We start from the raw sequence: 25,317 nt of genomic DNA on the forward strand, positions 1-25,317 counted from the left end.
CAAGTAGTTGTGACAAGCCAACAGACGGCATTTTCTAGGACAGCATCTGCTCTTTCCTCGGTGTCTGAATAATTTAGCCAGAATATGGAGGTTCCAGTGGAACCAAGGAGCTCCTGTTTAAGGAGAAATTGGCTATTTTGGTTGTCAATTCAAAGGAAATCACCAATTGCTCCTCACCATCTGTGCTAAACCAACACACCTCATGAAACAGCAGCAGCAGCAACACAGTGAGGACTAATCTTAATTAGCTGATTCCTGCCCTGGGCTCTATGACTTTAATTATTTCAGATCTGGCCATCCACAAGAAGCAACCACGGAAACTGTGTCACTGTGAGGTCTTTTTCCACGCCTTCACGTGTAGGAATTCTAAGATTTCCTGCTGTCCTTCTGCCCAGCCCCGTTCCTGAGGCCTGTGGGTATCCACAGGCTCTAAGCACACAGAACAGTCCCTGTGGCTCCCAAAAAGTGCAGGTGGATGGCCAGGGACAGAACAGCTTGACTGCAGAGCGCCTTGGCTCTGCTTGCTCCCACAGGCTGTGCACACAGCAATCTGCATCCTGGGAATGGGGAGAACCATCTGCAGGGTATTCCACATGCAGCCAAAGGCAGCCCCAGCTCTCCCCCACCTGCTCTCCAGCAGCTGCTTTAACGTTACTCAGGACCCAGGGATTGGTTTAGCATCCTGCCTCCTCTCCACAAAGGTCATCAAGATCTGGAAATACCACAAAAGACTCCAGGCGTGGTTATACATCAATACCTGTCCAGTCTCTCACTGTCAGGGAATGGTCTCGTGAGTTTGCCAGGACACGGTGGGAGGAGGGGGAATTAGAGCGAGCCCGTGAATAAAGAGAAGAAACAATCTGGAAGTTAAAGTGTTTATTGATGTGTTTAAACTTTGTACATTCCCCACAGACCACACTAAAGAGTTTGCAGGTAAATCTGTGCATAGTGGGAAGAAACACGGAAAGGGGAAGAAAAAAATAAAGTCACAGGAAAAATAGAAAAAATACACCACAGGTTACCAGAACCCCCAGATTTAAAAAAGCCATGAGCATTAACACCAACTATACAAGCATTACAAAGACATGATGATGGTGAGTGGAACAATGCCCCTTTTGGTTGTCTTGGGGCCTATGCATCCCATTTCCCTTAAAGCAGGCAGCATCCCTTTCCCAACATGTCACTCTCTTCCCTCCCCAGCTAGAGAGCTCTGTGTTTGTCAGCTCCCAAGGTCCCAGTTATTGCAGTGATTTGTCATTTCTGGCCCAGGGAGATGCAAAGGCTCAAAAACCTGCAGCTCGTAACTACTTACCATGTTGGTGAGGCAGGAGAGCCGGGGAAATTAGAAAGTAGTAGCAAGAGGGGGCTGTTAATGCCAGGTGAGTACTGAAGGAAACTGGCTGAGAACAGAGGATTTCAATGCAATACCAGAACTTCCAACTCTAGAGCAGAATGAATCTGGAAGGGGAATGTGCAGACATCAGAATGCACAAACCACGTTCTAACATTCCACTAGAATAATTACAGAGATGCTAGAAGCCTTTTAACTCCTTGCCTCCAGGGAGTCTTGATTCCTAGAGCCCAAGCTGCTAAGCAGCAGGGTGCACACCACTGCCATATGAAGATGGGGGGGTTTGTTTTGTTTTTTTCTCTTTTTCTTTTTTTTTTTCTTGTTATAAGGAATTTTGTTAGTTACCATTCCCAATTACTTCCTTGCTTAATGCTGTAATAGCTCCTATCCCTAAATTAATCTCTTTGCAACTCCCAGCAAAATTCACTTTAAAAAAAAAAAAAAAAAAAAAAGGAAAAAAGAATAATGCTTTATATATAAAAGCCAAAATGACTGAAGAGCCACAACTGTCTCCTTTTTTCAAGGTAGGCTGGTACAAATCACCCTCAAGATACAGGTGGTCTATCAGAAATAAAAATCAACATTTCCCATTTTTATATATATAGAGCTTGTATCAGACAACAGTACAACAGAACTGGTATTTTTCAGATTATTTAAAAAAAAACAACCCTACATCTCAGTCAAATATCTGCAATAGATCCATTTTTCCCATTTAAGGAGATTTATATATCATATTGTTATATTATCATTTCTTCACCCATTTAAAAGAATGGAAACTGCAACTCTACAGTAGTAATTATAGTCTTAATGATCCAGGAGTTCTGAATGTAAGATGAAGTCCTCTTGAAGCAACTGTTGGTCAGTAGTTGATCCAAAACACTGGACTACTTTGGCCCTTCACCCGGCATCTTTCTCTGTCGGGGCAATTCTATCTTCATCTCTTTTATATCTGCATCTGCTCCAGGTATTTGTAAGTGGGATTCTCATAGCCATGGTTTTGCATCTTGCTCAGATGCCGCTCCTCAGGGGTGAGCATCGGGTCAACCTTTGGAACAAACACATGACACTGATCAGGGAGACACTTCCAGGATTGACTCCACAGAACAAGAGGCAACAGACAAACCCTGAGTGAATACTGTGGGGAGCAGTAAACAGGGAAAAAAGGTAAAACTGCAAAAGGTAATGGAGTTGCTTGTTCAGGACCTGATGCTTCCTGCCCACCTAATCCCCTACAGGGATGTTCTCACAAATCTGTCACTGCAAATCAGGGATCCACTTCTCTCAGTAAAGAGGTTGTTATGATTTCCTGCATGGGTGGGGCAAAGGGAAAAGCAGCTTTCTCTGGGCTCCATTAAGTTGTCATAGAAATGTGTAAGGAAGAAGGAGCTGCTCTTCAGCATTTGGCCAATCACAACATCTTAACTGTCAATTAGTCAGGAGGACAAATTGCTATGGATTGACTGACTGCCCTGCTGAAGATATTGCCTGAAAAGCTCATTTACTGCTAAATCCTACCCTGAGCCAGCCAGGGAAGCCTAATTGAATCCTAGTGATAAGCAAATGCAACTCTGGAGTGGCAGGTGCCAGCACACCACACCAGAACTGGCACCTGCACACCGAGGAACGAGTTAATTCCTACCCAGCCAGAAGCAGAACTCTGCATGGCCTGGCAGCTCCTGCCATCCTCTACCCCCACACACAAGTGATTCAATGCTGACTATTTTCATCCTCACTTATGGAGCTCTTTCTCACCTCCACAATTCCATGGCTGATGGTTCCATACTGCCTCTTCCTCAGCATCACCAAGCTGATGACTATAACTGTAGCTATGGCAACAGCAATCACCAACAGCCCAATAAGGGCACTGCTGCTGAAGCCAAAGTCATCACGGAGGGAGTTGTCATTATCCTGGAGGGAAGAAAACAGAGCAGGCTGAGGAAAAGCAATGAAGGAGAAGCATTGCTGAATACAAATCTAAACCATGGCCACTAGTAAGGTCTTTGACCATCTGTGGTATCGAGATATGACTGATTATACACTAGACAGTGTATATATATCATCCCTACGTATTCCACCCCTAAATATTTCACCTCTAAATATTCCATCAAAAGGACAATGAATGCAAAATTCTTTCCCCACTTAATAGCTCTAGACAGACACTGGCCCACAGCACTTCCCTATCCCACAAAACACTTTTGTATTAGGAGTCAAATTAGTATCTAATGTGTATTCACTGTTTACATCTTTATGCATAAAGAGTTGTACTGAATTTCACTCTCCATGAGCCCCCAGAGCAGTATCCAGGCACCAAACCCTGAATTCATGGTAAAAATGGGAATCAAAATCCAGCTTTAGGAATTTGCCACTCTCTGGATTCAGCAGTCACAAACGTACCGGCTCATCCACCAGCCCTCCAACACGCTCCGCGTTGAAAATCATCTCCTTCACGTCAAGGGTTTCATCAATTACCTAAAAACAGCCACAAAAGTGTTTTATGGAAGGATTCACACAAAACAGGGAGGAGAAGGAAGAGGAAGACAGACAACAGACCTGTAATGGACACTAGCAAAGGCTCAGGACCACTCTACCGTCTCCCCTCTGCTGCTCTCAACAGCATGGAATGTTCTCCAACTCTTACACAGCCACCAGAGATAGTATTACAGCTATTTACCTCCAGACTACCTCAAACTAAAGCCCCAAAGGAAAAAAAAAAAAAAAAGTGCTAAATTCAGACCCATCACTTTTGTTATGTAAGATCTAACCTGTGGCTTTAAAACACTATTGAAAGGAACTCAAAAGCTGACTTTTTAATTTTTTTATACTCATGGAACTGAGGAGAAGTGGCTGTCACTAGAACCTAGAGAATTCTTAACTCAGACAGTGAGCTACCTAGTGAAAATAAAGGGATATCAAAGGGTCTCTACTTGGGAAAAGCATTCCTAAATCAGAGAGTTCTCAGACTCAGACTGCCAAGGATCTGAAACTCTCTCCTTCCCTCCCACCCTTCTGATGCTAATCAGTATTAAGAACCTACAATAGTCACCAAACTGACTCCCCCACACCATATGGATAACGAACACACTGACATTCTGTGAGCTGGAACAAGACATGGAAACAAGCCACTGCTATTAATTAGTGTCCACAGCGGGTTTAGCTTCACAAAATAAAGGTGGAGAACTCACCACATTTTCATCCACCTTGTTCTTGCTGTTAATCACTTTTTCTTCAGCACCAATCAGCCCGTCCAGCTCGGTCATGCCAGAACCTGCACCAAAAGAGCAAGGAGAGCCCATCAGCCCTTAGGAACATTTTGGAAGGGTCACCTACTCTGCGTAAAGCTGCCATGGATCGTGTGTTTAACTGCACAGACCGCTGAATATTAACCTGTCCTCATGCTGCTGTGTCAGATGGCAGCTCACAAGCTACAGTGACAAGTGATTAGGAGGGCTGTTAATGAGGGGAAATGAGGTGGCAATGAGAGGAGCAGACAGGACTCATCACCAAAATCAGGCTGAGGTGTCAATCCAGACAAACCACACTATTAAGTGTTTCTGTTAGATGGCCCCAGACAAGGGATAACACACAGTAATGGCTGCAGATGTCACCCTGGGTCACCAACACCCCTCCGTGACCTTGGACAGGAGTGGACACATCCATGTGCCAAGAGCCTGCACACAGGGAATGCTTTCAGCACAGCCCATTCTGCTGGAGCCGGGCACATCAGCAAGTGCCTCAGGAATGAGAATTCCAAGGTCACCTGGCATGGCTCTGTAATGAGCCGCTGTCCTGTACCTGGCACAAGCCCAGGAACAATAAATCCCAGGGCAAGGGAGGAGCAGCCAGCCTTTACAGTACACCAGCCTTTGTACCAGAGCACTACTACCCCACTTTCCAGACTGGAACCAGCACTGGCTCAAGAAAAGAATATCAATTAACAGAAGGCTCTGTATAAACTGTTTTGATCCAAAGCATTTATAAATAGATCAGATCAGTAAGAGAGTCTGATGCAAACTGCCTTGACCTGACATAACATGGAATGTTATGAGAACACCAGTGTTCCACCAGCAGTAGGAACAATGTCATGACCTGTGATGCACTAGTGCAAAAGCAGGACAGTGAGGCCTCAAACCTGCAGTGGGATCTTTCCAATGGTGTAAGGGAAATTCTACTACAGCACTTGAGGCTTTGCTGGTGACTGCAAACCTCTCCTCTGCACAAACTGCTGAGCTTGCAAGGTACCCAAGACATTATGTCAACTACTGCTGGAACTGGCAGCATGTTCTTTGATGAGACGCAAGGAAAGGCTACTTGTTTTCAAGGCAAGTTTTTACAGTGACGAGTTTGTATTGCCTGAAAATGCCACAGAAATAACATTTCACTACGAAGCATCTCAGGTTTTAGTGCACCATATTTTTTTCTGGAGGCAGAAATCAGATTCCAAGCATGGCCAACACTGCCAGTCTGACTTCTCACAACTACTGAAGCAGGTCATGTTATTATGGAAGTCAATGATTAGGATTTTCAGGAGAAACCAGCCACAAGTAGTTTGTAAAGGACTACTGTATCAGCTTTTGGCCTATGGTTGCTTTATTCTAATCTCAGGAGCCAACCCAACACAATCTCCAGGGCTGAGAGTTCAGCTTCTGCACTGAGCTCTGCTATTTGTGTCCCAAGTAACAGACCCAGTTCTACATAGCTGAAAGGCACAGTTTAAATTATATACCTCGTGGCGAAAAAAACCCCAAAAACACACACCTGCACAAAATCCCCACCCCACCAAAAACTCCTCAAAGCCCTTGAGCAATTCAATGAAAAGGGAAGGGAGAGGAGGAACAAGTGGAGGACAATCGTTGTCCCCAGGTCATCAGACTCTTATATTTAAGAACTAGGGAGAACTAGCACAAATTTATCATCCTCAAGTCAACAAAGCAGTTGTCCAAAAATTTAATTAATAAAAAAAATCAAACTAAAGTCTGTTCCAATTCCTGCCAGAGCAGTCAGCACACTGTTCCACAAGAGAAATGGGGTAACTTACATTTGCAGAGAAACGGGATAATGAGAATAGTTTTGAGCTATTTGGCCTTTACTGTGTTACAAAACTACATGTGCTCACTTTGAAATGGTTATCAGCAAAATCTTTTGCTCTCCTTTGGGATATATACAATATAGTTGGAAGCAAAGGCAGGTTAAAACACTGGGTTTACTCCACACACAGCTCATGCAGCACTACTCTGCAAGAACCTCCCTTTTCTACTGATCTTTCCCTGATTCCATATCATTAGCAGAGACATTATTTAATGCTACTATTTCTATGCTGCTCTTAAAGCTGCTTTTTAGCCAGGCACTGAGTTACTGCAGAATTAATCCTGAGTTAAGAGAGAAACAGAAAACCACACACACTCTGCTGGTATGGAGAGATGCTGCATGTGGGAAGGTGATGCCAAGGAAAGCACAAACATGGAGGAGGAATCTCCTGATTTATCTGCCCCACAGCAGCTGCACTCCATAAGGACGTTTAGATGGGAAACAACCTGTGTCCTGGAAAACACTCATTCCTTGTTTAGTGGTGTCGTGGGGTATCGTGGACAGGTTCCACAGGAGGCAGAAGAGCCTCTGGACTGTTCCCCACCAGCACAGTGAGGTTTAATCTAAGAAGTGTCACACATGGAGAGATGCAAAGCACCACTGCAGACACCAGCCAAGGCCAAGGCCGCCTTTCCCAAGGGCTGAGAGCCACTCCAGGCACTCCGAGACCCTCGTGAGCCCATCAGGGAAGAACACACACAATTAGATGCTCAGACTAGCTGGCTTCTTTAACACTAGGCCTAAACAAGCAAAATTGAACATAACTGATCTAAGTGAAAGCAGGGAAATGAAAATCAAGGTGAGTATGGAACTAAAATGAAGCTATCAAACACACTGAGGAGGTAGGAGAGTGATTGAAAGCACTGTGAGGGAGCAACTTAGAACCAACCTTTTTTCATTGGATGGTACAAATCCGGCTGAGGATCTAGCAGGAGGGAAAACAAAAAAATAGCAGAGAAAGGAGATTAAGAGAGAAAGGAAAAAAAGGCTTGTGCATGATTTCTGACTCAGACCCTGGGAAAAGCTTTTAGTCTACAGCTTTAAGCTCAGGACTCTGTTCAAGCTTTTTAAAAATAAATACACACGCACACATGAGCTGTCAACACCCAATGATACAAAAAATAGATATGCATATTTTTTTAAAAAAGGGGAATTCCTTCAGCCCTTCAGCAGGTCACAGCACAAAGATTTAACATCACACAAAAACGTTTTTGTTGAAGACTGAAAATTAAATCCAGAGTCAAGACACACTGTAAAAACTTAAAATTCACTGCAAAATGAAAAGAGAGGACAATTTTGCAAAGAGAAGAATCAGAAAATCATTAGAGCAGCTCAGCAGACCTTACTCGCAGCACTGCCTCTCCAGTCACAGTCCTGTCAGGGCAACTGCTTTACTCTACATCACCCAAAGAGACGGAGCTTTCTTTGTTCCAGCTGAGCCTACTGTCTAAGGAAAATCACCAGTGATGTTCAGTTACACATACCTTCACTTTCAGGCACGGCTGGGAAGGTTTTCACCTGGAATGGGTGGAAAGGTTTGCCATCCAGGGGAATTTCTTCACTCTCCTCAGAGCTCACTCTGACATCCACCTGGGACTCAGAAATGGAGGATGTGAACTGGTCCATGTCTGCATGCTGCTCCTGTAGCAGCTCATCTGAAAGGAGTAAGAGGAATTATTACATAAACTGCAGGAAACCTGGCAGCGACAGAGAGAGGCAGATGGTTTGAACCAGGCTGAGGCAGGACTGCAGGGGAACACTGCCCTAAGGGCTGCCAGGTTATTTTATCTTGCATATCTCATCTGGAATTCTCAGTAAAGGCATTGGTCAGAAATACATTCAAATAAGGACCAAGAGGTTTGATGTGGCAAGAGGTTTTGGCAACATGGGATTAACCTATAAGGGGAGAAAGCATCTGGGGGTTTTTGTACAGATCTTTTTCATCTCCCTTAGAGAGAACTTTGGTATTCTGGACATTGTTGATTTTTTTTTTTTTAATGGATAGTGAAAATTCTTAGGAACAAGCTATTCTGACTGGCTATTTTGTAACATCCAGACAGTATCTTCCCTGAGCCCAAGTACTTGTTGTCAAGGACACCCCTCAAATGAGAGAGCAATCTTTTGGGAGCTCACTGGATATAAAAACTTGGGAGTCTTTACACAGCAGCATAGGGGGCTGGCACACACACTCACCAATCTCATCCTGGATTTCTTCAGCCACATACGGCACCTTGTAGAGCAGAGACAAGCTTTGATTCATCCGCTCCTCAATCACATGAAGATGTGTCATCACCTGCAGATGTAAAATAGTGCGTTGGAGTAAGGAAAAACTGTCAGTCATTTCACGGTACCAGTTCTTTCCTTGCTCAATAAAATATCTGTTACTGGTGGATCTGTCATGGTAGGCAATAGGAGACACTGATCCATCCAGTCCAATTCTCTCACTGATGTTCTCACACTTCATTAGAACTGGCCGTCTGTAGAAAGTGCTCTCAGAAGTCTGGGAAATGCCGGGAGTAAGAGAGGATTCAGCTGACTCTCTGTAACCAGCTCTCCACTGGAAACAATAAAATGCCACCAAAACTGGTATTTCCCAGATGCCCAACATAGTCATAATTCATCTCCTGAAGCAGCTTTATTAAATGGATTGTCATTCCTGCCTGCTAGAAAACATACAGGCAAAAGGAGCAGACAGGATATTTTATCAGGTCTGGTTTCAGAACAAAGGTGCCTTTCAAACCAGCTATGTTCTCCCTTCCTTTGAGAAATGCATTCAAGTTCTGGGCAAGCTCAAGATCACTCCTCCCAAGCACATTAAATCCAGCAGTGAAGTCAGGCCTAACCTGAAGAGGGTGCTGCATAATCAGGGATCAAGGAGAGCAAGGAAAACATTTACATGATGACCAAACATTATAAAAAGCTGAAACAAACACAGGCACTATGAAGAACAAGCCTAAGGAAATGAAAACATAGACAATTGGAAGTGAGGAAGTCTATTCAAGATAACCAAGTCCCCAACAAATAAATTTCAGAGGTGCTTGATAAAAGGAAACATAGAACTAACTGATACTGACCTAGTTTTAAACCCCTCAACTAGTCAGAGTAACCAACAATGTATAAACAGCTTAAATTTTTAACACTGAGTCAGACACCAAGGAAAACCATGCAGGGAGCGTGTGTGGTGGCACAGAAGAGAAGGAGAGCTCCACAAGGATGAAGCTGCTGTACCCAGCAATACACAGCTTCCAGGGCTGGGCAACAATGGCTCCCTTGACAGAAATTTGGTCCTACCTGGGATTTCATCTGCGCAGCCTTCTCCGGATCCACCGCCAGGACGTGCTGGTAGTGGCGGATGGTGTGCAGCCTGTCCTTGTTCTCGGCACGGACATAGCGCTTCAGGGCCTGCAGGATGCGGTGGGGCTGCAGAACAGGAGCAGGGAACAGCTCAAACCACTGGAGTCAACCCAAACCAGCACTTCAGGTGTGAGCCTACATTGGTGCTAGACCGATCTGCCACCTGCACTCACCCCCTAGACATTTCTGGTTTTTTTTAATTAAGCCTGTTTGACTCAGAACATCTCAGATTATGAACAGTGCTTTACAGACACCAAACAAAGCAAAGTTTTACTCCCCAGGTAGGAAGGAGAGGGAGGCAGTTACAGACTCATTGCTAAGTCTGCAGCAGCAACGTCCACAATGCAGAAGGAACCTAGGAACCAATTCCCAGTTTCTGCAAGTCACGGGCAATCTTCTCACCAAGACACTCCCACCTGCCATCTTACCCAGTGCTATCCTACTGGAAAATGTACCGGGAAGAAACTCACACGTGGTGGGTCAGCCTGCAGGGCAGCCAAGTAGTTTTCCAGGGCGATGCGACGGCGATCGTTCAGCATGGCTTCCACACGAGCCAGGTGAGTCTCCACCAGCTGCTGCTTCTCACTCGCTGCTTCTTTCTCCAGAGATTTCACCATGGCCTGGAAGTGCTAGAACAAAGAAATGCACTGTGTGACCAACAACTCCTGAAACCCCTTGGAACTAACAAAGACTGCTAAACTCCATATCCAAGCCATGTACAGTTAGGAGAGAAAGGCATGGAGTAATGCTGATGCAGATTTTATCTCTGCAAATTCAGTATTGATAATTTGCCTTCCAAACTTCCTTCACAAGCCATTTCAAAGGTCTGAAGAGTGAAAAGGTCCTTACACATAAAGATCATGTCAGGGTTGGGAGATCCAGGCTGTGCTGTAAAATTGACACAGTATTAACTCTTTCCCTCGACTCTGCAATATATGAACAGGATTAATCCATTCAGCCTGGAGCCATTAATTTGAATTTGCAAAAGTTTACAAAGGTATTGCATAGGGAATTTTCCATTAGCACACCTTCAGATCAAATCTCTCTATAATCTCTTAGAACAGTCATAACCCTCATTCCCAAACCAACCAGCATAGTCCACTAAGTGTTATGCTTCAACAGAGATAATGACAAACTCTTGAATTTGTAGTTCCAAACAGTGACTTATATTAAAAAATGCAGACAGAAAACTGTATTCCAGGATAAAATCCAAAGTGGGCTTAAAAGCTGGAGTCAATCACTTAGTTGTATATTGGTTGGAAGGAAAGTCACAGAGTTGTCACTGCCAGAAGAGCCTTCCCCTAATGATCCTACACTGCAATCTCTCATTAACTTCCTACTCCAAGTGAACTCTCCTCATAAGACACAAGATTAGCATTTTGGCAGCAAACCAGCTTTATCTGCTGTCTAAGCTGTTTTCACTAAGTCTGCCTGAGCAGGAAATGTGTGCCCAGAGAGCCAAGGCTGACTGAACCAGGCTCTGAGGCCAGTGGTTAGTGCAAAACAGGCCAAAGGTCTGAAATTACAATTTGGCTCCACTGTTCCTACGCTTGAGGAGCGAGATCACTTTCTACTAGTGTGTAGGAAAAGACCTGGCATAGTATCAGATCATCTCCAGTTTTAAGAACAAAGCAAGCAATTGAATCAAACCTCCTCTAAAAGGCAGCTGTTGACAGAGCAGGAAAGCTGTTCTTGCATCTCAGTTGTCTTTTGGCTCTGAATATTGCAATCTCTCTCAGTAACCTTCCCCTTTAGGTCCTTCCACTCTTACCTGGATCAGAGTCTGCCTTTCTGCCTTGGGGAGATTGACAGCCTGGTGCTCTGCTTCCTCCCACTCTTTTTTCACCTGGACCGGAAAAGGACGGAACACAACTCGGTGAACAAGACACAAATTTAAATCTTATCTTTATGAGGTGATTTGCCTTCACAGGCAGATCCTAGCACAGCCTGACTGGGTTTTGAAGGCACAAAAGAGCTGTTGTGGGGTTTAAGCCTAGCTCTTAATCCCTCTGAGTAACAAGCCAAGCTTCACAGAATCCCAGAAGGGTTTAGGCTGGAAGGGACCTTAAAGCTCATCTTGTTCCACCCCCTGCCATGGGCAGGAACACCATCTACTAGACCAGATGGCTCCAAGCTCCAACCTGGCCTTAAACACCTCCAGGTACAGGGAATCCACATCCTGTCTGGGCAACCTGTGCCAGGGCTTCAGCACAATAAAATGCTGAAGTAATTAATTTCTTCCCATCATCTAATTTAATTCCTTTCTCCCAGCACTGGAGAACTAAAAATCTGACTCCCATGGTGTGGTCATACTGAAAGAAACACAGAAGGTTGGAAACTGGAAAGCACGTCACTTCACCACCCATTATTCCAGTTGTCCTAGGGTGACTCCCTAAACCAGGACACCAGTAAAACAGGAGCAGCAACCCTAGACATGAACAAGGGCACAGCACAAAGCCTGAAGGCCGACACTCACCCGGTCCATGCGGTTGTGGTGCCTGACCTCCAGCTGCTCCTTGGCCTTCTGGAAGCGGGCATGCTCATTGTCATCAGCAGGGGTTTCAAAGTAGACATCCACATCATCAGTTGGCACTGCATGAAGAGGGAAGGGTAAGCAGAGCATCAGAAAACTGCAATCCTGGATTGCAGAGGGCAAGGAGAGGAGCCTCCATGCCTGCCTAATTAATAGTCTGGCAAGCTGAGCCTACTGAACCACCACCTTCCAGAGTCCATTTTGGAATCTTTACAGTGCTGATTTTCTGTCCAACATCAGCTCCATCAGCCCAAATGACAGCAATGACCACAGCTCCCAACACTGTTTGGCCTGCACAGTGCTGAGGTGAGCAGCACTCAGCTCCAGAAACACAGTGCCTGGCATGGCAGGATAAAGAATTCATTTTCCCTTCCCTTCCACATTGGCTTTGGATGGTTTAAGTGACATTCTGTGCATTAGCTATTTGCTGACAAGCTGGCTCCAGACATCATTAATACGATTAGGGAGTTTGACAATAAATCTGCACAAAACCAGTATTTCACACTTCAAACCTACCTTCCCTACCAGATGCACCACGCAGGACTTACAGGCAATGATATTAGACAAGACAGCAACAGAAGGAGGCTCAGTGTGACAAAGTGACTTGTCCAATACACTGGATGGTTTGTAACTTCAAGACATCCAAATTCAACAAGGGGAAAACCAAAATTTCAGAAGTGATAAACTCCAAGCATCTACAGAATCCACATCAGGAGCTCTGTATTCTATATACTGCAGTTCAGGAAGTGCTGGAAGTACTCCTGTGGTATGGTTTTAGGAACTACACATCCCAGAGCCTTTTTAAAGATTTGTGGCAAACATGATGCACTCTGTTGTTGCCCTTTGCTTGAGGGAACGCCAGGTAAGGACAAAAAGACAGTTAAGGCAAACCTGTCATCCATATTAGTTATTCAGGTGGAAACTCCTCCAACAAGTCATTAAAGACAGCATGCTTCAGAAAAAAATTACCTGGCACTTCAGCATGAACACTGGCCTGGCTAAGTGTTTAGCATGCACTGCGTCCACCAACCTTCCCTCTCTAGGGGGAAATAATGACAACATACAACACAGGCACTATTGTTGTGTGCAAGGGACAATGTCATATCAGTCCTGTATTCTGGCCTTGCTCCTGGCATTTTTGAACCAGGCTTGGACACAGAGAACTCTCTTCCCAGCCCCAAATCCTTCTGTAACAGGACAATCTTTTGTACAAAAAGCTCCTGACATCTGCATCTTTTCTTTCACTGCCTCAGTTAGATCAGCCCAATCTAAAGCACTTGCATGAAGCACATTTTGTAAACAGGATTATGGCTGTATAGTCAGGCTGCCAAGCCCCAGATAACACAAAAAGCCTTTCAAAAGCTTTAATGGTAGCTGAAGTGGAAGTGCTGGAGTTCAACAATAAGATTAATAAGGAGGTTAAAATGTTTCTGGTAGTTTTATCATCTGACATAAAAGCCAGTTGAAATCGGTGCCAAAAACCTTAAGCACTCAAAAACACAGGGATTGAGTTGTGATTTGTATTTCATATCAAGCTGAAAATGGAAATCTGAATTCTATACTACTGGTCTGATATTTTCCAAAATTAAGATAGCAAGAAAATCCCTACTGCCAGGAGAACAGTAGCCTGCTTTTCAGGATCTACTGTCAAACATATGCATGGTAACAAAACTAGGGAAAGCAAGGGGTTCCTTAAATATATTTTGATTAAAAAGCCAGTTAGGCAAGAGGTCAGAGACAGCCCCTAGTCCCTGCTATAGATCTGGAAGAGGACAGCTGAGCCCTCCACAAGAGCTGCACGTCACCAGGGAGCACAGACAGCATATGGTGAGGGGCACTTTCCCCAGGAACAACCACCCTACAGACCTAGGGAAGCAGAGACAGGAGGAGACTGCTGCAAAGGGACAGACACCAGAACCAAAGGGATAACCTACAGATGGGTCCTCTATTGCCCAAGGGAAGGAGGAGGAGACACCACACGCCAGACAGACAGTGGCCAGCTGCAAAAGGCCAGTGGGAGGCAGGACTTACTCATCTTTTTACACACAGCCATACAATACTCCTCTGACTCAAAATTGTTCCTGTTGCCTCCGCAGCCTCCATATATAAAGCGAATGCATTTTCTCTTGTTAGGATCGAAGTACCAACGAGGCATCACAGCCCGGCAGGGCCCTGTCATGGCCTCCTGGGAGCAGACAGCTGTGTGGAGATGGGTGAGAACGTGAGCTGGTGAGGAGCACAGGCCTTGCCGAGCGATTTACATGATGCAGAGGTGGCTCTACTTCACCCCCTCCTCCGAGGCACCGGCCTCAGCATTGCTGCTGCACCAACCCAAGGGCTTCTGTCAGTTTTGGGGGGTTTAACATTCCAAAGCATCCATCACAAGCTGGTCAGGGAGATGCCTGCATGAGGTGCTTTGGAGGTAGCCAAGCAGCTCACTCTGTCTCTACATGGAGCTCTAATCTGTGAGAGATTTCTCCAGAGCCAGGGGCTGAGACAGCAAGAATCTGCTCTGCTGTTGCCATAGCATTATGCCCCAGGTGCCCCAGTGGAAGAGCCTCCACTCTATAAAACCAACAGCATGGAAAGCCAGTCAATTAGGGCTGCTTAAAGCATCAAAGGATGTCCAGTTCACTGCACTCTGCCGGGACAGACACTCCACATCTTACAGGACAGGTGCAGGAGTAAGTGAAAAAGCAGGCTAAACAAAGGGAATGATCTCCATGCCAGCCTCAGACACTGAGGTTTTAAGGTTTGAAACATCTGTGCACCAAATATTAAAACTTCATGTAGTCATGGCACAGGGAATGCTTCATGGTGAGCCAGCAATAGCAGCTGGGCTGTTTTGAGGCAAGAGAGCAGTGTATAAATTAACAAGTGTACTTCAGGGAAAAAAGACTGTATACCCCCAAAACAGACACCCCAATCATATTTCTCCAAGTCTCTTACAACACCTGCTCATCTGCAACAGCCCTGTACACATATGAGCTAAGCCTTGTTTCAGCAAGGAAAATTATCTGCAGCACGCTGGCATTTTACCAAAAAGATGCGAGAACTGCTGGCAATGATTCAGTATCTGTAGCTAATTGAATCTCATTCCCTCTCTGCTCCTCCCTCCTCTGCAGACACTTCCACATGCAAAGTGTAGGACATCACATAATGCTGAGGCACCACACTATGAGCCCTCTGCAAGGGCACCTACCATTCAACAAAAGCTGCCACCAGCACAGTAGATTCTACTACTACAGAAAGTATACCTGAACATATAATAAAGTTGCAGCAATTGTGCTGGCTGACTTTCTTTTGAGGAAGAGAAGTGTTTATGCAAAGGCAGCACCAAGGATGTTCCTTGCCCTTAAATGACCAGATGGCATCTCTGCAGAGTATGGCCCACCACTTCTAGCTTCTTCATTTTAAGCTGGTATAAACCACCAGATTTTGAATTTACAGTGTACCCCAAATGTCCCTTTAAGATTTCCCAAAATTTGCAGATATGGCGTTTCTGACTCATCACTGCACCTTCATGAGGTGCTCGTTCAACATGCCAAACACTGGGCTCCCTGCCAGCAGAACTGCTGTTTATCTGGAAACATATGGCCCATGCTCTAGAGAGGTAATTTCAACACTTGAAACAAGCACCATCAGCTTTCCTCTGTTTGCAAACTTATCTGACAAATAAAACTCCTAAGCGGCACTTACTGACTTGATCAAAACCCCATCACTAACTGACAGCCAACAGGAATGATCTCAAGGGAGCAGGAGGCCTGTGGACTGGAATGTGTCTTACATTTCATGTCACTGCTCACTTCTTTTTCAGCCATAGCCTTGTTGCTGCTAGGCTCCGTCGGAGTCTCTTCATTGTAGTCGTCAACCTTGTAGCTGTCATAGTAGTAATCACGGTCTTCCACCACATCCTCCTCCTCTTCCCCTTCATCATCCTCATCCTCATCTTCCTCCACTGCTGTGCCTGTGAAGTCTTCTACACCTGCCTCTGTAGGGAACTCACTGGAGCGACACAGATAAATTAGGGAGTAAAGTTAAGGCTAATCACTTGGATGTACCAGAATAATAATTCTTTCCACCTGTTCTAAAAACACCAGAAATGGGAAAAATAAAGTGTACCAGCTATTAATTAGCCCATCACTCACAGCAAGGGGACGACATCCCTCATTACTCTCCTGCTGCTGCAGGCAGAGTTTCTCCATGGCTCTGGCTTCATGTGTCCTCTTTCCATTTTTCAGTAAGTGAAAGTCTAACCTTGGGGCAGGTTCCTACTGTAGAATCCCAGAATAGTTTGGGTTGGGAAGGACCTTAAAGTCCACGTTGTTCCGCCCCTTCCCTGGGCTGGGACACCTTCCACTATCCCAGGCTGCTCCAAGCCCCATCCAACCTGGCCCTGGACACTTCCACGAATGGGGCAGCCACAGCTTCTCCAGGCAGCCTATGCTAGGGCCTCACCATCATCACAGGTAAGAATTCCTTCCCAGTATCCCGTCTAAACCTGCACTCCAGCAGGGTGAACCATTCCCCCTTGTCCCACTTCTGCAGGCCCTTATCCAAAGACCCTCTCCTGCTCTCTTGGAGCCTGCTTAGGCATTGGAAGGGACTCTAAAGTCTCCCTGGAGCCTTCTTTTCTTGAGGCTGAATAACCCAAACTCTCTGCAGGGATGAAGGAGTGTTCAGCTCCTCCAGTAAAAGGGGCACCACAAACCTCTTCAGGCTCAGGACACTCCTTAAGGAAAACCAGAAGCACAGAAATTTGCCCAATCCTCACCACAAGGGATTTTCTGTGTGAAATATTCCCAAGCAGCAGCTTCATGGTACAAAGCTGTCAGCATCTACACCAGTAAGAACTCTACCTCTTGTAAAGGTCATAGTCTTCATCCTCATCCTCTTCCTCTTTGGACAGAGCCTCATCCACAACTTTAGTCTGAGGACAGCACACATATTCTGTTCCATGGAACTGGTCCACTCCGCAGGGCAGCAGCATCCCGTAGCTGTGCAGGATCATTCCTTCTGTCAGACAGGCCTGAAAGGGGAGCCCATTCATGTTAGTTCAGCATCATGCTCTTCCTTTGGATAAAGCTCAAGTTTGCCTATCAGAGATCCCAAGAATGGTTTAAGTTTTACAGCAAAACCAACAGCAACATATGACCTAAATCTTAACATCAAAGGAAAGTGTATTTGAAACTTATAGTGTAAAAAAAACAACCCACCATGAAAGCCCCAGATTCAGAAACACCCAGTACTTCTGGTGATAACATTTCACACTCTGGCCCCAACAACTGCTGGTTTGTCAACCTGACAAAGTTCAGGAAAAAAAAAATCTAAACATTTTGTGCCAACTCAAGGGAGAACACTTGAAAGAACCAGAAAGGGTGTTTACTGGGCTGGCCATTTTATTGAACTTTCTCTATTAAACTTTACATTGGAGCAAGTGAATAATTGCTCAAATGGACTTTGTGTCAAGATCACTTTACCATGCTGTAGATGAAAACAGATCAGATAGTTCCAAGAAAAACTCAAATGTAAACTATGCTTAGACATTATGTCCATACAATTCTCTAAAGCTAAGGAAATACTTGGTTTTGAGGTGCCCAGAAAAGAATGAAGAAAAGCTTTATTATACCCTTTTGTGCTTTGCTTTGTTACAGCACAGACTTTAAATGAGCCAAACATTGCTGGAAAAGTTCTCCAACTACATTTAAAGTAAATGACTTTTCAATTTTCTAGACATTAACAAGTTTACCCTCAATTAAAAGACAATTCCTCTAGTACAGCTTTATTTACATGGATTTTTGCTCCCAGGGTTTTAAAGAAATAGGAATCTTAAGTGGAGCATCCTTAACCTCATCTGGTTAACAACTGGTCTTTATGTTGCTGATTCTACAATTGTTGCTTCTACAAAATGGAAAAGACACACATTCTGTCATGATCTTATTTTTTTTTACCCCAGCTTCAAATGGAAGTGCAGAGCTTTTGCAACAGTTTAGCTAGTCAGATAAAAAAAACACAAACCAAATCCCCCCAAAACCATGGGCTAGATTTATTCTGAGAATATAATCCCTCTCTTATGTAAAACCTACACTAATCAGTCCCAAAAAAAAATAAATCAGTTTGCTCCCAGGCAAGCCCTCCCAACCAAATCCTCAGCAGCAGGTACATTAAAGCAAAATGTGCAAGAAAAATAGTAACTATCCTATGCCCACTGTATCTCCCTGGAAAGAGAAAAGAGGGGTGCACCATTGGTTAAAGCAGTATCCCAGAGAGCTGATTTCAATTCCTAGCTCTGTCACATGGATAAGCTATTCAGGACAGCTTTTCATGAAGAATAACCCCATTTCTACACACATTTTTTAAGCCACTTGAGTACTTTTAAATTTTTATTTCCTTGCTGTCTGCCTCAGTTCACTGATTGGAACATGGGAATAGCAACGCAGAGAGAAACACTGCTGTGCTCCAACACTACAAGCATCCAAGTGGACAGATCCAGAACAAACACTCCTGTTCCAGTGGCTCCATTACCTCCTTTGCCACAGTGTGCCAGTGCTGGTGGCTTTCACACACGTCCATGCGCTCCTTGTGGAAGAACCGGCACTTCTCAGGAACCAGTAGGACATCACTTACAAACTCACCCACTGAAAAACACAATGGACACAGTTCACAGTCCTCCAGCTTCCAACAGCCAATAAAGCCCCCATCAGAACTGCCCCAACGTGCACTCTGCGCATGTGCCTTGAGGACTTGGTATATTCTCAAAGGAGACAAGTCACACCAGCTCTGAAAATTATTTCTGAGAATCTCAATAAAAACAGAGCCTCGGAGATTCCAAGGTAAAACCATGAGCACAGGGTGACTGGGCTGACCTCTAACGCTGAACTGAAGGCAGAGTTTACAGTGAAAGTGAATAAATAGCTGTTCTTCCGTGAAAGGAATGACTGAAGAAATTTCACTCAAATCTTTAGAAGACTGTGTCTGGACTAGGAAGTTTCAAAGTACTTAATCACCTGTTTTTAAATGAGCTGCATCATACCAAAGTTCCCTCAATGCTGTCTGCTGCTGTAACAGCCTGGAAATTTTTATGTGCTGAGAGTGTTATCTATGTTTTCAGTATTTGAGCAAGACTTGTTTGGTTTTAGTTTGTTTTTTTTTCCAGATAGTTTAATTCAAGATCAACTGCAGCACATTCACTGCCCTAATCAAAACACAGAGGGCTGGAAAATAAAAACTATACAGCCTAAATATCAGAGTACAACCAGTCAGCAAATACACTGCATTCCAACATCTAGATAACCACAATCTCACTAGCATGAGGAAGGTCTGGCACAATCTTTGTGCAAAACCCAGACTTTTGCTTTTGAGGAAGATGGGAGAGAGAGAATCTCTCTGCTGCACAGACTTTACTTTAGTTGGACTTAAAAGATATTTAGCTTGAATTTCCATCATCATTCAATTTGGTACTAACACATATGAATTAAGGATCAGAATTAAATTAGCATCATTTCCTGTTCCTACCCCAGAAGTCCCAGCAAACACTGCTGCAGGAATCCAAACATGAAATTTTCCTGAAGCTGAGGTCTGTCTTTCTTTCTTGCAGATTCAAATGCTGCATTTAGTAATTTTAAAATGGGCTTGGCTGTTTCCTAAACCTGAATTTCCACATGTATAAAGACAAGCACTCTTCTCCCAGGATGTGTCCACAATAGATTTTATGTTTAATTAAGTGCTTTGTGATTGTCTAGTGGAAAGCATTACATAAAGGACAAAGCACACACATGGTTCTGCTGTTTGCTGGTGTTCTCCCCCGTCCAATCGCACAGTAACCTGACATATGGACACAAATTATGAAAACTGGTTCCTACTGAATGCTCCCAGCAATCAGACTCCCCCAAGACTTCTAACAAGTCTTTTCCAGTGGATAACTGAAAACAAAGTCAGCCAGCTGAGACTAAGCTCACTCCTAAGAACACACGTGGGGCAGTGCAGCGTCACCCACAACCCACAGGTCAGAAGTCACCAAGTTAACCAGCTAGAACATGCTGTGTGATTCCAGTGGGTGGGGAGATTCTGGAAAGCACCATGAAATCCATCACAGTTTCTCATATTCTTTCGCAGTTCAAAATGGGGACAGGGGATACAGCTGCAAGAAAAAGGGCCTCTTTGAAACAGCAAACTTTAAATATCGTCATTGAAATAGAATAGAGATCTCCTGCCAAGACCAAGCAGGAAGCCTGAGCACACTGAGCATTTAAGTCTCCAAGGCAACAAAATATTAAAGCTTCACAAAAATAGGATCAAAGTAATAAATCCCAGTGTCTTTGTGGTACTCAGATACAATAGCCTTCAGGTTTTTATGGCAGTTGCAGAGAATGGGGATTTGTTTTTCATGCCAGGCACCATTATTCTACCACAGCTGTTACCAAGTTGTCAATCTACTCCAGAAAGGCAGAGTTCCATCTTGTGGAAAGAAAAACATTTCAGTGGAAGTTGTGGAAGTGACATGATACAAGACAGGTCTGTTTTCTCTGTAAGAATTTAGGAGGCAACTCCTTGTGTCTCTCAGAGGAATGCACAGCACACCCACAGCACACACTCACCCAGACACTTGTAGGGCACGACGATGTAAGTGTGGTCCTTGCACTGCTTCTTCCCACGCTTGCACCAGCTGTCAATGCTGACGGGCTGGTTGGCTTCTACCACGTTGGTGATCTGAAGGTCTGGGTACATCTGGGGAACAGCACAGAGAGGTTTCTCTCCAAAAAGGACAGAGAATGTGCAGAGCAGCTCCTACCAGAGTAGTGAGGCTGATTCTCTACACAGGAACAAGTTGGGGCTTGCACATGGACACACACACTGCTCTGGATCAAGCTCAGGACAGCTGGAGACAAAACAAAGCTCCAGGTTTCACAGACAGCTGTCTGTCACACAGGGCTTCAGAAACAGGTATGCCACTGCTTTGAGGCAGGAGAAAGCAAGGTCCAGCCAAGAGTCCTCACTGGCACTAAGCTGAGAGGACTGGATTTGCACAGCAGTGGATGAGGAGGATTTGGGTATTTGGGTTTAGAGGAGATGTAGCTGTTCAATTCTTTCTGGAGCAGCACAATGCCCCCTGGAACAGCAAACACCAACAAATAGGGTTTAGTAACATCTCCAGTCTCTCTCATCACTTGCACAGAGCACCCACCTCCTCAGGTTTCCTCATGCCTGCTCCATTTATGATGTATTAATTTGATCCTTATGCCCTGCTCAAGTTCTCAAGTCCAGACACTGATTTATATTTAGGCTTCTACCACATGAAAGAAATGCAGCCCCAGTTATATCAGCCTTGTAAAACAGTTTAAAAAGTTTTCCAATCCAGACATGGTACATTCTATTGCTTTCCCATTAAAAAAATACATTTCTTGTGGTATTTTATGTGCCTTTCACCTCAGAGGAGCAATTAAAGACACTAGACAAGATCAATATGTTACAGTGCATCTGGAACACAGTAGAAGATGATTATACCTTTTTCAATAAAGTCTAAAGAGCCTAAAAATACTGACAACATTTGATTAAACTATTTTTCTAATACTCTGGCTGATCTGAACACATCACTGAGAACAGCACAGCCACATTTTCACTAGAACAGGCGTCAAGTTCCATTTTAGACAACAGGGAGCAGATACTGGTTAACCAGCTCAGGGGCAGAACACTGGGGTAAAGCCCTGCAAACAGATGAAGATATCTCTGACTTACAGACCAAGGACCTTCTGTGGCAGTGTGAGCTTATCTGAGGTAGCCTCTAAATCCCACTGCAGTGTCCTCCCTGCTCTTCCAGGACAATATCACAGCAGGACAGTGCAGGGAATTGGACTAGGCAAAAGCAACCTTATCTCCTGCAGGGTTAATTTGCTACTGAGCAGCTAAATTGGAATCCAATTCCTTCACAGCAGTGAAGATTCAGGATTACACAGAAAATCTCACCTCCTGGCAGTATTGCAGAATCTCCTCCTTTCTTCCAAAGCAGCTCTTGGTCCCAGAAGTGTCAGGTTCCCATTTCCCAGTCTGAATATTCACATGCATATTTAGCTTCCCGCAGAACATGGCAATTTGAGGTTCTGCAACTGCAAACCCTGTCCCAGCATTGGCTGCAAGGGCCTGTGAAAACAAACCAAAACAAAACACCTTGATTGCATTACCTGATCAAAGGTTCAACAACTCAAAGAACCGGGAACCCTCTGGCATCTTCTCAGACAGCTCCTGCTTGATCCAGAATATCAGTGGAGTCTTGCAAACAACTTTTTAACAACATTCCTTGAGATGCTGAGCCCACCCTAAGTTTTCAACAGCAAGGCATTTTTTTTCCCCAACCCTGTTTTTATAATTGAAACAACAGCTTACTAAAACCAAGAATAATTCCCACTAAAAGGCAACACCTACGTGAGCTAAAACAGATGTCTGAAAAGCTTCCTAAATAACTAATACCAATAACTTTTGGCAGAAGGACCTCTGTGAGGTTACACACAAACAAGTATTACTACTACTACTAAAATAATTGCCTCCCACTGCAAGAATCCTGCTCAGAGTTAAAAGCTATGTGTTTATCCTAATATCATTGAATGTTTGGGATAGAAATACCTAAGATTTTTGCTCAAACATACAAATAAAGATAATTTCTGTCCAATCAGAAAAAAACAGATGTGACAACCAGCTTCTCAAAGTCTTTTGTGTCCCATTCAGTGCAATCTTACAGGGAGCTGTTTGAGATGTGGATTCTGTGCACTTCCCAGACTGCACCAGCAGACACGAACCTGGCAGCCCAGGCCCACATTTGGGTCAAACTGCAGACTGATCAATGAAAACAAGATCAGGGCCCCTTCTGAAATCTTGCTGGCTGACCAAAAGAGGACAAAAGGAGTAAATTGAATTGCAGACTTTTTTTTTTTTTTTCCTGAGAAGACCAAGTGGATGCTGGGAGGTGAATATGCTCTCCTTAAATAACTACTAGGTACTGTAAAAGAGAAAAAGGCATAAGGCAAAAAAACCCAGATGAACTCCAAAAGCTCTGTAAGGTGTTTAGGGGAATGGAATCCATTTCAAGTACTCCAGATAGAGACAGCAATGCAGAGTCTGCTGGCCCTAAGCTGCTTTTCCACTGGCAGGCAATGCAACCTCAGGCTACCAGTCCTGCCTTCATATTTAACTTTTTGTGCACTGAAAAATGCATAAATTACTGTGAGCACTGTCCATTCCCTACTGCCTGCAGACTCCCATCAACTCATATCAATATTTGTACTCTTAAAGAAAATAAAGGAGTAAAGAGTAGAATTCAACTGGACAACCTTGTGCAGCTCTTAGTTACTGGATATCAGGAAAAAGAATAACTCCATTACAATTAACTCACTTCTCCCTTTCCTCTTATCTCCCTGCCTGGAGATAAGACATTTCAACACTCAGAAAGTCAAGGATTGTTTAGTACTGAACACAAGATTAGTGCTTGGGGGAGAAAACCAACTTGAAGCACAAAAGCATAAATTCAAGTATTAATTGCAGAAAAATGACCCCATGAGTTTTAAGTACTATTCATCCATGCATCATTTAAGGGAAACAGTCTTATACAACTGGTTTCCACTTACTCTGACCCTTACACCCAACAGATGTTCATGACAGCATGTTTTAGTACAGACCACAAAGTAATGAAATACTGAACTACATGTAAGAGATAGCAGCATTGATGTCCCAGTATCAAAATGCTGCCAAGTTCACATATACTTTCAAGTTTACTGTTGGTATGTTTGTTGTACTCTCTGTTTTAATGAAAAAAAAAAAGAGTCACGTAGTTCAGGTGTAGGAAGAACTCTAAGGAAAAGACTGAGGCTGGGAATATGATGCACTAACCTGGTTCTTTCAGAAATCAAGTATTTAATAAATATCTTACGAGTGCACACAGTGCACCTGTGATAGGTCTTGCACCACCCTCCTCCCAGCTGTGTCTTTTTAGAAGAAAGAAGCAAATGTAGAATGATCCTTCAGAACTCCCTAAACACACACAAACATTTTAAGAGGCCCTTTTTATCTCTCTCCAAACACCACTTTAGCACCAACAACCATTTTCCAGATAGCACAGGACCTGACATGCTAAAGGAAACAATCCTCGAAAAAGTTTTGTTTGATGACAACACTGCAACTACATCCAAGTTCCACCCTTGGAAAAAAATGAAAAGAAATGCAAGATCAAGAACCCAGGAAGCATTAACCCTTGTAAGAATACAGGGCATCAAAAGAGAATAAATGTATGTGCTGTGATGGCATTGCCGATTCCTGAAAACTGGCTCCTTCAAAGCAACCTTAACAAGTCTGCAGCACAATAAAGGAACTTGTGAGCAGGGAGGTGCAGGCTCCATCAAGAGGCAGAAACATCCATAAGTAATCCATTCATCACAGCCCTTGTATGAGCAAAACTCCTGTTCAAACACATACCAACCTCCTGAAATCATGACCTCCCCCTATCCACATACTGATGCGAGCCAGTGTTTGTTTTTGTTGCCTCTCCAGCTCGCTCCTTGCAAAGGTATCATTCCTCCTTCTTGGATTGCTCACATAGTTTGCATATCAGTTGAGTGCTGTTGCCGCAGCTACCAGAACATGCTAAGCCCCAATTCACAGCTGAACAAACGAGACTAATTACTTGCTTGATTTCATCACTTTTAATCAACCGGCAGACATCTTCTCTTGAATTGTGCTGTTGGGTGAGTTAATGAACTTTGAGATACACAGTTGATTCTTTAACCCCAAGACCTGAAAGGCAAGATTTTTGAGCAATGAGCTTCAATTTTTCCTCCACTGGCAGTCCACTCCAGTCCTCAATCACGTCAGTTATTTAATTTAGTACTTTAATCTCATTTTAGCTGTAATGAGAGAATACAGCACCTCCAAACTTCATGGAGGGCACACCTTTAACACTGACACACACGGAAAAAGATCAGCTACAAGAGCCTTTTGGGACCAAGTAACT

At 44.1% G+C, this 25,317-nt stretch overlaps 1 protein-coding gene across 2 annotated transcripts in view; it reads right to left on the bottom strand.

Moving 5' to 3' along the window:
* Window positions 1-1,625: 1,625 nt before the first annotated feature.
* Window positions 1,626-25,317, bottom strand: part of APLP2 (amyloid beta precursor like protein 2) — a 42,294-nt gene continuing 18,602 nt past the window's right edge. Inside the window, exons 2-17 of one of the 2 annotated variants that reach the window (XM_083878047.1) lie at window positions 22,287-22,460; window positions 20,921-21,050; window positions 18,849-18,961; window positions 17,183-17,352; window positions 16,111-16,328; window positions 14,355-14,522; window positions 12,267-12,382; window positions 11,562-11,636; window positions 10,261-10,419; window positions 9,728-9,856; window positions 8,630-8,729; window positions 7,921-8,091; window positions 4,534-4,616; window positions 3,746-3,820; window positions 3,104-3,259; window positions 1,626-2,396 (exon numbers count right to left, since the gene is read on the bottom strand). In XM_083878047.1, the coding sequence (XP_083734173.1) occupies window positions 2,295-2,396; window positions 3,104-3,259; window positions 3,746-3,820; window positions 4,534-4,616; window positions 7,921-8,091; window positions 8,630-8,729; window positions 9,728-9,856; window positions 10,261-10,419; window positions 11,562-11,636; window positions 12,267-12,382; window positions 14,355-14,522; window positions 16,111-16,328; window positions 17,183-17,352; window positions 18,849-18,961; window positions 20,921-21,050; window positions 22,287-22,460 (2,139 nt within the window). In that variant the 3' untranslated portion in view covers window positions 1,626-2,294. The remainder of the gene's footprint in view (window positions 2,397-3,103; window positions 3,260-3,745; window positions 3,821-4,533; window positions 4,617-7,920; window positions 8,092-8,629; window positions 8,730-9,727; window positions 9,857-10,260; window positions 10,420-11,561; window positions 11,637-12,266; window positions 12,383-14,354; window positions 14,523-16,110; window positions 16,329-17,182; window positions 17,353-18,848; window positions 18,962-20,920; window positions 21,051-22,286; window positions 22,461-25,317) is intronic. The other variant, XM_083878048.1, reaches the window with a different exon arrangement.

Source organism: Zosterops lateralis, assembly GCF_965231275.1.
Source record: "Zosterops lateralis genome assembly, chromosome: 25".
NCBI classification, from domain to species: Eukaryota; Metazoa; Chordata; class Aves; order Passeriformes; family Zosteropidae; genus Zosterops; species Zosterops lateralis.